The sequence below is a fragment of the Labrus mixtus genome, chromosome 11, assembly GCF_963584025.1.
Source record: "Labrus mixtus chromosome 11, fLabMix1.1, whole genome shotgun sequence".
Classification (NCBI taxonomy): Eukaryota; Metazoa; Chordata; class Actinopteri; order Labriformes; family Labridae; genus Labrus; species Labrus mixtus.
This window is the reverse complement of record NC_083622.1, coordinates 29,328,126-29,341,566: the sequence shown is the minus strand read 5'-3', so window position 1 is coordinate 29,341,566 and position 13,441 is coordinate 29,328,126. Positions and strand designations below refer to the sequence as shown.

At 40.3% G+C, this 13,441-nt stretch overlaps 1 protein-coding gene across 15 annotated transcripts in view; it reads right to left on the bottom strand.

The window, feature by feature from the left end:
* rims2a (regulating synaptic membrane exocytosis 2a) overlaps nucleotides 1-13,441 on the bottom strand; it is a 142,471-nt gene that overhangs the window by 63,049 nt on the left and 65,981 nt on the right. For 10 of the 15 annotated variants that reach the window (XM_061051240.1, XM_061051241.1, XM_061051242.1 and 7 more), the window contains 2 exons: nucleotides 9,740-10,689; nucleotides 819-1,030 (listed from right to left, as the gene is read on the bottom strand). In XM_061051240.1, coding sequence (XP_060907223.1) covers nucleotides 819-1,030; nucleotides 9,740-10,689 — 1,162 coding nt within the window. Of the gene's footprint in view, nucleotides 1-818; nucleotides 1,031-1,224; nucleotides 1,293-9,739; nucleotides 10,690-13,441 lie in introns of all 15 variants that reach the window. The other 5 variants (XM_061051253.1, XM_061051245.1, XM_061051248.1 and 2 more) reach the window with 1 other exon arrangement.

The window sequence follows — 13,441 nt, the reverse complement described above, 5'->3', positions numbered from 1 at the left end:
TTGCTTCACTACACACAAACATAAACCACTGTCAAGTGGAAAAGTGAGGAAGAGCAGATAGCAAAAGGGGGGGAAAAGTTCAGTTTAAAAGAACAAATGAGGTGGACCATGAGGTGCAAGTTTAAAGATCTCTAAAAGATGAAATAAACACAGCACAGAATAAAGCCATGAGACACAGGTAGGGTGAAATAACAGACGCGCAGTGGAAGGGAAAAAAGAAAAACAAATGTTTTTATTTTTTGGTGCAAAACATATCCAGTCTGTCCTGTTTTGTGTTCTTACATAACTGGGTTTTGCTATAGAAGTGAGTGGAAAGTTGAGCAGGGGCAGGTTCTGTCTGGACTGGGTGCTGTGGGGAAGGGCAGCAGAGTGAAAGGGACGGGCCTGAGTAAAGGTGTTCCAACTGCGCTAAAAGGACCGCTGCAGAGCAAGAACACAACATACGGAGGAGAACGAGCATGCAACTAGGAGAGACCCACATTCCTGTGTGCCATGACAAACAGAGAGGTTGTGTATCAATGCTCTTCTTTAACAATTACTATTAGATGTGTGGTTTCTGTTTGGGGAGCAAAACAGCAAGTACAGGTAGCAAGCAAAGAGGGTGTCCCCAAGAGACTTTTTAGGCAACACCAAGCTAGGTGAAGCCATAACCGAAAAACAAAAAGGAACGAAATCGCAAGAAAAATCCATTATACAACGTCAAATAAAATCCAAAAAACAAACATCTCACCTATTTACACTTAGTGACAAAGAGCAAACAAAGACTGGATGGGTAGGTCATAAATAATAACAAAATGCAGGCTAGATTGTCTCAGTACCTTCTCACTATGGCTATGCTCCTCGTTTAGGGTAGTGCTACTGCACGTATCAACTCCCGAGTCTTTAACCTGCGGTTCACACCATGCCAAGTCCTCTTCAAATGAGTGGCCCCCAAAGCGCACCATTTTCTTTTGCCTCTCAGATAAGGTGTGTGTCGGCTCGGACATAAATGCTTGCTCAATAGTTTTTCTTTTTCCCCTTTGACTGTCCCCTACAGGTGTGGGATAAAAACAGAAAGAAAAACAGAAAAACAACATGCAAAGGTGTAAATAAAACGAAGGAAACATGAAATGACAAAAGACTCTGGGAGGGGGGATGGGGGAGGAGAGAGACATAGAGAAGGAAAGAGAGATGGGGGTCAGGGGCAGGAGGGAGGGGGTCAAGGCAGGGCTCCACATGTCTCACCAAAGACATTGGGGAGGCCTCGCTGCTATGCCAAGACGCATGGTCCCACCAATGGCCATCCAAATCTCCTGTAAGGTGGGGGGAAAGGGCGCACATTGACAAGAGAGGACAGCAAGAGGGACTAGTGAGGACACCACAATTTACAACAGACAGGAGCATACATACTGAATACATACATACAGCACTAAACAAACATCCAAAATCTCAGCTATGCACACACAGCGCACTCTCACATACTGCTCAGAATGATCCTTTGTAACTGAAAGAATCCTGTTGAGAAAGGTAATAACACATAAAGGACATAAAAAATATATTCACAATAAGACCACTTTAACAACAAAAACTGCATGTTATTCTTGAAATTCTATAGGATTGGATATTTTGGAGACTACATGTTTGCTGCCTTTTTCCTGCAGTACAATAAATCTAAAAATTCATCTTTTTTTGTGTAGAAATACCAACAACATGCAAACGTATGTGTTCAGTTCAAAACTATATTTTTTATACTTGTATTGCCCTTAGCACAAAATGTACAATTGTGACCGACACCAAATCTGAACTTGTGTGAAAAGCTGTATTGCTTTGTTATAGCCAATAATTAAATTCTGAAGGAAAGACCTTTCATATTTTATATTTCGGTGTAGATTAGAGGTAAATGGACTTGAACTTGTATAGCGCTTTTCTGGTCTTCTGACTACTCAGAGTGCTTTACACCGCATGACACACCCACCCATTCACACACTGATGGCAGCAATCCAGGGTTAAGTGTCTTGCCCAAGGACACATCGGACATGTTGCTGCAGGAGCTGGGGATCGAACCCTCAACCTTACGGTTGACACACGACAACTCTACCAACTGATCCACAGCCACCCCTCGGAAGTGTGGGTCATCTTCTATCACTGACCACTGTATGCCACATGTTGAAGTGTCCTTGCAGAGCAAGACATTGCACAGCAACGAGCTCCTGAGGCCACAGTATGTGGATGTACTGATGGGCAACTTGGCACTTTGTATAACTTTATGAATTGAATGTGAAAGGGTGAATGTGACAGGTAGTGTCCACCATTCTTAAATGTCTTTCTCTTTACATTGAATGGACTGTGACTGGGGATGAGGACAGTGGGTAAGGTGTCAACAGAATTTGTGATAGGATGATTTTAAATTCTGGGAACTATTAAACTATTTTCATTAATCTTTCAACTTGAATGTCTTCCTCCTATTTTCTATTTTCTGGGCAACAATCATTAAATGACCCAATATGTTAGTGCAAAACAAGTGACAGTCACAATTTGTTCTGGGAAAGTGAGTAGCTGTATCTGTAAGGAACAGCAAACAGATCTTTAATGTGTTTAACAGGGGACTCAGTCTAACTGACCTCAATCTCAAGTGCACCATGGAGAGCTTTTAAAGATGAGGCTCTGATTACCTCTCTATAGTAGTAGACACACAGCTTTAAGAGATGCTGGGAAAGTAAGGATGGAGATTTCTGGGACATCTTTATTTTCTTACAGAAATAACCAAGCTGAAGGTTTAGTGACAGTGAGGCTTATCATTTAATGCTGATATGATGTTTTCATTAAAGTAAGAATAATGATAAACTCACAGTGAGAACTTGATCAGCTGGAAAGCATATGCAAAACTAACTTTGTCATTCTACAAGATTTGTCATGTTTTCCCAAGTGGATGCACAGAAGAAAGAGATGAGGAACACTTTCAATTGGTTTAAGAGGAAGTCCTAGTTAATTAGATGAATGAACTTGAATCTAAAGGCAGTGCTTAAATTTTCCACTGGAGAGAATAATGAAGTTAAAAAGGACCGAAAGGTGAAGCTGTTCAATGATAGAGAAATTGTTTTATTTTTTAGAGAGATGCTGTCTGACTGCTCAGAATTGGCCATGTCTTTGTCTTGACATTTTAGTCCTTTAGTCCTGAGAGTGCGTTAAACATTATAACAAAATAGAAATACTTTTTGCTGACCAGGTCCTGCACTGATATGTGTGGTTGTAAATAAATGTGTGTGCTTGCATGAATGTTAGTTGCTGTAGTGATAGTCAGGGCCACAGGCACAGGTAAGGTCACTTAAAAATACTGTGCTTGTGCAACCCCATAGTCTTAAGCATCACTTTTCCCACACTTTGCTTGCCCTGCAAAGAGCTGTAGAAGCTAATGGATCTATACAGGACAGGCCTCATTCAGGAATTATCTGGCTGAGGATTCAATCTCAGGGAAATCAGGGAACTCTGATGGAAAAAACAAAAGGAGACTGCTTCTGAATGTTTAAGTGGAAATGATAGGAGCTGGAGCTTAAAAGGGTAAAGAGAAAGGGATTTTAGGCATATAGAAGAAGAATGCTGCAACTGTTAATAATCATAGCCACACTTTTAAGTTGTGGACAGTGGAGCTAGTATTGTTGCAATACTATTTGACATTGCGTCAATAGATCCATAAATGTGTAAATAGATCTACAAATGGGAAATAAGTCGACAAATGCTTATATAGATCCACAAGTTGTGACACCAATTCACATACATTCATCCACAAATGCGTGCCTAAGTGCTAAAATACAAATGCCATCAGTCATCAGACTTTTGCAACACTACTGCCATGTAAGATACAAAATGTGTAATACAATTCACAAGCCTGTGGTGTGGGGTTTGTTTGTCCTGAGCTCAGGCTCACAGGCTTAATGCAGCTTGCTTTGCTGTCAAAACTATGTGTTTGCTTGTTGTCTTAAATTGAGGAGTAATTTCAATCAAACCAGCAATTCACAAGGTTTAATTACTAAATCCTTTTGTTTAAGGGGCGTGAGTTTAGAAGTTTCAGAAGCAGCACCACACTTCACACGTCACTGCGCCTTCATCAAGCAAACCTAACCATATCCTCCCTTTACATTCTTGCACAGAACAGAGAAGCAAACTGCATGATTATGAATAAATAATAATAATGAAATAATTGATAAGCACTCATAGGAGGCAACATCTACATAATTCCTGATGCATGTTCTACAATATAAAAATAAGTGTTTACTTAATATTGGTAATTATTCTGAGTTCATTTTAATTTTTTTAATTGCCAGAAAAATGCATTTTGAGTGAATATAATTTCAATGAAAATATTGTGAACTTATACTGAAAGTGGAAGAGAAAACAGTAGTTTTGTTTTTCCTTTTATATAGTGAACATTTCACTACATAAGGTTTAGTAATGTTTAAACATACTCAACATTGTTTCAAGGGAAATACAAGCATAGCTCATAATTTGAGTAAGTTAGTTCCACAGTGGAGGCATCATGCTATTTAGTTTTGTTTATTACTTTATTACTTAAATTAACTTGTAATTTTCAATATCTACTGGTATCTTCACTGATAAAAGGAATATTAAGCAGTTCAATATCAAAGCTAAGCACCCAGGCTCCTGCTTATAAACACTGAACTAGTAGCCCAATCTAAGCTTAATCATTCCAGTGTCAAAAAGGTGTGACAGAAAAAAGGTGGGGACAGAAGGTGTGCAGGGGCAGAGTGTAGTACACAGGTAAACAAGCAGCTAGGCCATCCATCATTTCATTTAGCCTTAATCAAATGTCTGGAGGGGAGTGTTACAGGCCTGCGTCAGTCACAGAAAACCTGATTTTGTTTGGAGTTGTCCATGTAATTTATTAATCACGTTCAGGATGTAAGTTACATTTTTACAAATATGAGACTCGACCATCAGCGTGTGAATGTGGTTTGAATGGGTGAACGTGACATGCGGTGTAAAATGCACTTTGAGTAGTCAGAAGACTAAAAAAGCACAGTTTGCTCTGTAATATAAACATTATGGATGTCCCCAGACAGGCTTTGTCCTCTGTGACCCTCTAACCCACAGCTGTCAACAGTGATTACCCACTTTGCCTGCCAGCTGCTATTCTGTCGGCAGCATAACCACTAGAGCCAGCTCAGCATGGTAGACACTCTTGTATTACAAGTCACTTGCCTAATGTGGCCTAAATAGTCCAAATAGCTTAAGGCTTGCATTTATGGTCTCACAGAGGACCAATATATCAACTCACCTTACAATAAGACAGTGAGAATTGTATTTGTCTATTCTTGACTAATATTAGCAACTATACAAAAAATACTTGCAGTTCTTGTTATCACAAGGTTAGCAGTAGCAGTTTCATCGCCACCTGTTTTACATTCCATTTGATGTGCTACCCTCAGACAACCCCCTCACCCACACACACACACACACACACACACACACACACACACACACACACACACACACACACACACATCCTTAATGTCGGTCAAAAAAAAAAAAAATACAGTTGGCCAAATTATGGAGACGCTCACAGCATCCCCCCTCTCTTTCCCCAAAGCTTTACAACCAGCAGCATGCCACAATTGGGCACTGATCCCCAGCGAGGCACTGTGTGGTTTTTCAGGGAGCAGGAAACTCATCATGGCAATAGATTGTGAGCATCAGCAGTCTGCCCCCCAACCCTGCCGTTTCGCCCTGGCTCTGAAGACCACGAAGTGCTGATTCAGGGCAAAGGCAGAGCGCAGGCAGTAGCTGAGTTCACTACCAGAAGGCTCTCCATCACTTTGACAGCTCAATAAAAACCAGTGTAAACTATTAATTGGATCATTAATTATTGATGCTGTTTTTACTACAATTCAAGGGGCCAGAGCAGAAGAGAGGCAGGGGTGAAACAGTACTGTGTATGTTTAGACAAGGTGGTACTGTGTCACGTGAAACCCTCAGTAGAGGTAAATCAAAGAACAAATGCCCAAACAAAAATACTTTTTTAAAATCGAAGACAAAATGATTAGCCATCAAGTGAAAAGTGAAGTTAATAAAAATGTTTTTTCTCAGCTCCAGCTCAAGAACATAGACAACAAGCCTAACAGACTTATTGAAGTCCCAGAATTGTATCCCAAAAAGGATTAATGAGGATGTAACTTAAGTTGTCCTGTCACTACACCATTTCCACCCCTGTGTTGAAGTTAGCCAGCCAGCATCCCTTTTTCTGTCTGTTCGGCACTATCATGAGACTGCATGTCAGGGGAATCAATATAGAGGAAAACACGGGGAGAGGACCATCGTGATAAATCAGTCTTCAGCATTCGCTGGCACAAGCAAGGCCCATTATAGCTGGCACATACTCTATATTCCAGTCTCCTCCTCCCTTTGTTATCCCCTCCTTCTCAGCCCATCAAAACCTCCTCAATCCTCACCAGACCCCTTGGGTATCAGAGATTTTAAAGCATAACAAACACCCTCCTTACTTAGCCTGCTATTAAACACACTCTGCCCAGTCAAGACGACTGCACAAACTCCAAGACGCTTACGGGTCACATTTGGCCAAATGGGCTGTTTTCATTCCTGTTGAAGGGAAAAAAAACCCTAAGCAAGTTATTAAAAGAGTGCTTGGTATGTTACAGCATATGCAGGATGAATCCTTATTTTTTATACTGAAGAAATAATTTAATTTGGATTAGTCTCTTTTTTGTAAGCATCTTAAACATCTCTAAAATCTGGAACTTTCTACGTATTTTTCAACTTCATCCTAATTCTAATAAAGTATTGTTTTATCTTTTCAAAGTCAGTACAATTTAAAAATGTGCAAACCATAGTTTGGATCTTATCCCTGCTGTATGTTGCATAATGAAGTATACTCTGAAACAGAGCAAACAAGGACACTCTAGTTTCAAATAGTGCTTTAGTTGAATTTTCTGAACCATTTATCAGCCTCCCGACATGCATCATATCACAGCAGACTTAATTATGTCATAAAATTATGAAACTGCCAATTATACCCAAGTAAAGAACCCAAGATAGCTCAACATAATCAGCTGTCCAGGGATGTTCTTAGGTTAGTGGAAAAGCCTACTTATTTAGGTCAAAAGTTGAACTACTTTCTTTGTTTTTCCTCTCTTTCCTACACAGGTTGACCCATGTAGGAGGCAGACAGAAGCAGACAGAAACAGAAAAACTCTGACCCTCACAACAACCTGATGTTCTCCCTATTTTGTACCATGGCTTCCTGTAAACCTGGAAACTCCCACATCAATAATGTAGCACCGGTGCTGTGCTGCTTCCTTTAGTGAGGAGAACAGTTACATAACAAACCAAGTTGATTCTTTCCCTCTCCTCTAGTTTAAACATTTTCAGGATGTGGCAGGTACTTTGGTGAACTGCTACTGACAATAGCAAACTACACTCTTCTCTACTATCCTTCAATCTACTTCCTTCAATTGTCAACAGCAACTTGATTATATCAGAGTGACATTTCATGCAGTCACTCTTTCAACTTGCCTGTGCTTATTATGCCTTCTTTGTATTTAGTACTTTTTTTAAATATATAAGGTAACGGTCTCCGTAATTACAGGTTTGACCACAAAATCAATTTGTAATTACATCAAATGTCAACCAGGTGGGGCAGTCAAGATGCTAACGGGCTAAACTATTGCTTATGATGTTGATTAAATGCATAGTGGCATTAGTCACTCAGACTGTGTTTATAGACTTGGAAAGTGTGCATGTTATTCCAAGCAGATGGGACAGTCCCCACTATTTGATCACAGTGTCTTTTTTTCAAAGGTAGCTAGCTTTAAAAAATCCTGTAGTTGTCATAGGTACTTTGTGATTCTGCAGTTCAGATCAGATAGAAAAACTTATTCTAATAGAAAGTGTTGGTTGCCTGTAAAGATTATAAGCTACATTAGACTCTAGATTCAGACATATCCTAATGACCACCTGTGTTATACAGTGCAATTCAATACAACAGCTCAACCATAAATTCTACTTTTACACAGCTTACATTTATTTTTTGTTGTTGACATGGTTAGAAAGGTGATGATTCTTTATATTTATATTATTTATATTATTATATTTCTCATTGTACGGCATCATATTTAAAAGTGTTGTCAATCATTTGCACCCCTCATGTACAGTATGTTATTGCTGTGGTTCCCAAAGTGGGGATCGGGACCCCCTGAGGGGTCGTGAGACATTGAGAGGAAGGTCGCGAGATTCCTTCCAAAACCACAACAATCTAAAATAGCATATCTTATCCATTATTGTGAAAAAATATACAAAAACGTAGTTCAAGAGATTACGAGTGTTCTATTTCTAGCATTTCTTACAACAATGTTTTGGCAATAGTGTGGCCAGCTGTGTGCAACATTAAATGTTTTTAACCATCCCCGGGGACAATGGGTGTCCCGAGTTAGTAGCACCGTTATTTGGCGTGTCACAGGCTGAACAGTTTGGGAACCCCTGTGTTATTGAGTGGGTCAAATATTATGAACACATAAAATAATACACTTCAGTATACCACTAGCAGGTATAACATGACTTCTTCTGTCATTTTCCCAAACTAGATCAGATTTTTCTTCCTACCCCAACCATTGTTGTTGGTCACTGTGCCTGGGAGTCTCCAAAGCTAACAGAGGAGATACAATTTGTTTCAGTTAAACTACTTTTAACCATTTAATAAAATGCAATGTAAGTGTGAACTCACCTTAAGTTAGGTCTTAGCTCACTTTGTTTCACTAAAAAAACAAACCTAGCCCTCTTCCTTGTTCTGTCTAACACTCAACATAAGTGCAGACTGATCATGTTAAAACAGCGGTTTGAGGAACTGAAAATTACGCCATAACTTTGCAGCAAAAGGAGACGGCTCCAAGAGCAGTAGCTTTACATTCATTTCAAATCACAGCCACACACATAAACATCCATCCACATTGAAACACATCTGGCAGGCTCATGTGTGAGCCGAACTCCTCCTCAAATGCATGAAAGCTGCTAGAGAAGAGTTAAAGAGAACACATAAAACGCAATGGTGCTTTGCACATATGCAAGGCTCATTGTTTTCATTTTTCTGCTTTTTTAGAAAGTGCTGGGATAATATAAAAGAAAAGGACAGTGCTTCATACCTATGTTACCATTCCCATGAAAAGCAGTGTTTTCCTGCCAAAATAATTAACTGTTGTCATGTTAGGAAGCACTAAAAGTCAAAAACAAAAACAAAAAAAAGCATAAAAAGAAATGCAAATGAGTTGCTGAGGTTGCACCTTAGTGACTCAAAAGAAATAAAGACTATTTAACTTACATCCAAAACACCTGAATTATAAAAATATACCAGATGTTGGTACTATTGATTTTAGAAATGTTAGAAATTCAGGAATATAATAACATTTTTAAAAGATAGTTTTGTTTCTAGAAAATAATGAGCCATACACCCATCTTTACAGATAAAACATGAAGACATACAGAGCACATAGAGAGGGGCTGTAGACTGGGTCATCTCAATGTTATATCTGAGTCAACAACAGCAAGAATTAATATCCATATTAAACAGCAACAACAGTTAGGTCATCATTTACGGATTAAAAGTGATCTGTATTGCCTAACAACAACATTCTGTCAGTACTAGATAAAGATGACTTTTTAATTGCATTTTAAAAACATCTTTATATCACAGCAAATAAAGAGTAGACTACATGTTGGGGGTGAGTGTGGCCCTTACCTTTCTCACTGACTGACTCACTCTCTATCTCTACGTCCTCACAGCTGGTGTACTCTGGCGTGGTGGCCAGCTCCTCCTCCGAGCTGCTCAGCGACACCTGGCGCATCTTTCCTCCCTTTTTGGTTTTGTGGGGCTTGGGGGGTGGTGGGCGCACCGACTCTGACTGGTCCGAGCTGAGGGAATCGTTCCTCAACATGCTCTCCATCTTTTCCCTCTTTGTCTTGCGAACAGCTGAACTAGGGTCCAAGTGGTGTTGCTGCCTCCTCATTGGATCTCCACCTACACCCAGGTCCCCTCTCCGCAGGTCCCCTGATCTGTCACCCAGTACAGGGCTACGGTGAGGCGTGGGGGGGCTGTGATTAGAGGTTCGATGGCCTCCAAGGCCAGGACCCATGGGCCCAGACGAGGAGCGGTCAACAGAGTAGGAGCGCTGTCCCACCATAGGCGGCCTGCGCTCAGTGAGATGCTGACGAGACAGCCGGATGGGGCTTGGTTCATCCTGTTCTGTATAGGCCAGGGAGACATCACTATGACGGCGTTCATGTCGCAGGCGTCCAACCTCAGCGTGCATCCTCATCTGCTCCTCATAGGGCTGCGGCTTAACAGGATAGCGTGCAAGGTTGGGGTCACTGCGATAACGAGTCTGGAATTCCTCCTGCCGCTGCCGCTGGAGGTCATACTCACTAGGTGGTCCATCTAGCTCCTGGTCCAGCGGGTATTCCTGGGAGTGCCAGCGTCCAGGACCACGCCGGTCCCTGTAGCCCATTCGTGCCGCATCCACATCTGGGTACATGTGTGGGCCCCGCGGAGCCCGCCGGGGGTCCCCATCCCCATAATCAGACGGTGATCTGGGCATACTGCCGTCCGTCGGGGCATACTGTGAATGGTCACCCCCCTCCCTTTGGTCGTATTTTTGGTTTGGATCCCTGGATGCAGATGGGCTTCGTTTCCTGTAGATCAAAGAGGGGGACAAAATGGAAGAAATATCGGTGAGCCATTGGTTCTGTAAATATATGTGGTTTTGGTCTGAACTTTTGATTTGGAAAAAAAAGAGCATTTCATGTCCATGTTGATAATCACAATGTGTGTTGCCAAATCTCAGGTAAATTGTGTGTATTCAGTCTGGCAAACAAACACCTCTCAATGCTTCATTACTAATCACTACGCAACTCCACTGAGGCTGAAGCCCTGCTCTGCTCAGGACTCAATCCCTGTCAAAACTCTATGTCTGTGTCTCTCTCACACACACACACACACACACACACACACACACATAAAGGGAGGGCAAGAAAAGATAAAGACAGAGAGAGATGGGACTAAGCAGAAAGATGCAGCAGCACTCCCTCTTCTCATTGCAATAGACTCTGTATGCTGAAAAACATGGCAGGTAGCAACCCAAGTTTGCAAGCTGTTTTCTCTTAAATAAATGCAAAAACTAAATTAAAATAAAATGTGTGAGTGCGTGTGCATGCGTGAATGTGTGTGCAATGGGAATGAGGCAGTGTACATAGAGTAGAGCACTAATAAATGATTCAGTTTTGTTCACAGTACAGTGAACATGAAAGGCTGTAAAATATGTCTCAGTTCTGTCTGAATTGATGGGCCTCAGTGGATCGGTTTCTGTCTTTTACTTCACCACCTTTTCTGTTTGGTGAAAATGTCAACTCAAAGCACAAAGAAAAAGAAACATAAGACACAGGTGTACACAAAGGCCTACCATCAGACCTTTTGTTTCAAACTGGTCTAATGTAAAAACTAAAAAAACACTTTGTTGCTAAGAGAAGGATAATTAATTGAGAAATTACAAGAACAACTACTGACAAAGATGGATATTTTCAAGTATATTTAAAGTAAGGAACCCCACATATCTAAAATAAGCTATCAATTATTTTGTCTTTGTTGGACTGTCAGAGAGCAGCCAGCCAGGAAGTGGGTGAAAAGCCTGGAGAGGCTAACTGTGCGTTAATGCCTTTATTCTTTTGTATGAGTATTAATTATTCATAAGCCATTTTCTCCTACATTTCACCCACTTTTCCACCAAAATAATAAAGACATTTTGCTAAGTAAAAAGCTCTGTGAAGCATCCCTTTATTTTTTACGTGACAACAATTATAAAGGGCTCCATAAATCACTGCTGCCAACCTTGCTCACCGGCCAAGGTAAGGACTCCTCACATGTGATTGGCTGATTCACAAACCACTGAGCAGGTTTGTTCCCTTCCTACTGCACCAAAGACCATATGGATTAGTCTTAATATATATATTGCAGTATACACTTTACCAAATCGGCAGTGAGGTGGAAAAGAAGGCTTTCTTTGTTCTCTATGTGTAACTGTTGTGCAAACATAGAAAGAATGATGCCTTGGCACAGAGTATAGTTCAACAAACTACTGTATGATTAAAATATGGACTATTAAAGAGGGACAGAAGTTTTACCATGGTTTGATTCAAATTGTTTAGTCCAGCAACTAGTACATACAGTAAAGTGTTATTTCTGTGAGAGCAGAAAAAGTGAATTGTGGTTGAATGATTGGCCAAGTTAAAGAAAAATTACAAAAACAACAGATGACTAATTTCAAGAGTTAAAACATGAATTGCCTATTGAATAGTTTATTAACACTGTTAATAAGCACCATAGCACTTTTGAGATGGTTAGCTCATTGTTCTGTTAACTGTTTTCGATTGTATACACTTTCAAAGGCCCTACTATAGCTAACAATCATTTTCAGAAAAAACTGCCATTAACCCAACCACAGCCAAAGTGAGCAGCCAGCTTCTGAAACTAGTAAAGCATTCAGCAACTACAGAGGTTTGCCTCAGGAGTGGGTGGAGACAAAAACAAAGTTTAAAAAAGGCTTATTATTGGGCTTACATTTGGCAAGTTACAAAGGCCACCAGCTAAATGCTTTTGTTGCTTCATGCTTGCTGGATTAGAAATTACAATTTAAGTTATTTTCTTTTTACATTTTTACTGGTGGTACATCAGTCTTTAAATATGTTTTCTTTGGTTGCTCAGAAAAGCAAGATCTATAATTCTGCTTTAAATAGTATTTGACAAATATATTTAATTTGGAAACTACAGTATTGGGCAGTAACAAAAAGATTCTGTAGTTTTGCTGTTTTATTGATCAAGTAGTGCGGGAGCATCCAAACAAGCTACATTTTCCCAATTTCTGTACCACAGTGACATCACTGTCTAATCTTAGAAGCTCATTATGTCCATTTGGCTGGCTGGCATATGTGCAGACGCAGAACAAGAGTTCACGAGCAGGTGATTTCCAGACAAGTTAACCTAACCAAGCCATATTAAGCCAACCGTCGCTGGTGCAGGTTGCAAACAACACCTAGCAACTTGTAAGCACCTAACTACAGAACATACAGGAGGGAAGAGGTGAGCAAGAAAAAAAGGAAACAGTCGAGAAGTTGAATCTTAGATAAGGGGATAATGGGGCAAGTTAAGCCTTATGGGTAGGTTGAACCTACTCCTGTTTCCAAACAGCTTTGCATATTAATTGCTAATTGATTCTGGCTGCAATGGAGAGAGACGCATTGAAGAAGTTCTTGTTATTATTTACACATAAAACATTGTCTTGACTTACACAGAAACATGTCAGCCATGTAAATCAATAGTATGGTAAACCAAATGAATTAGGTCAATATAAACAATTGTTATACTACCACTTGCATAGGGTAATGAAGTACA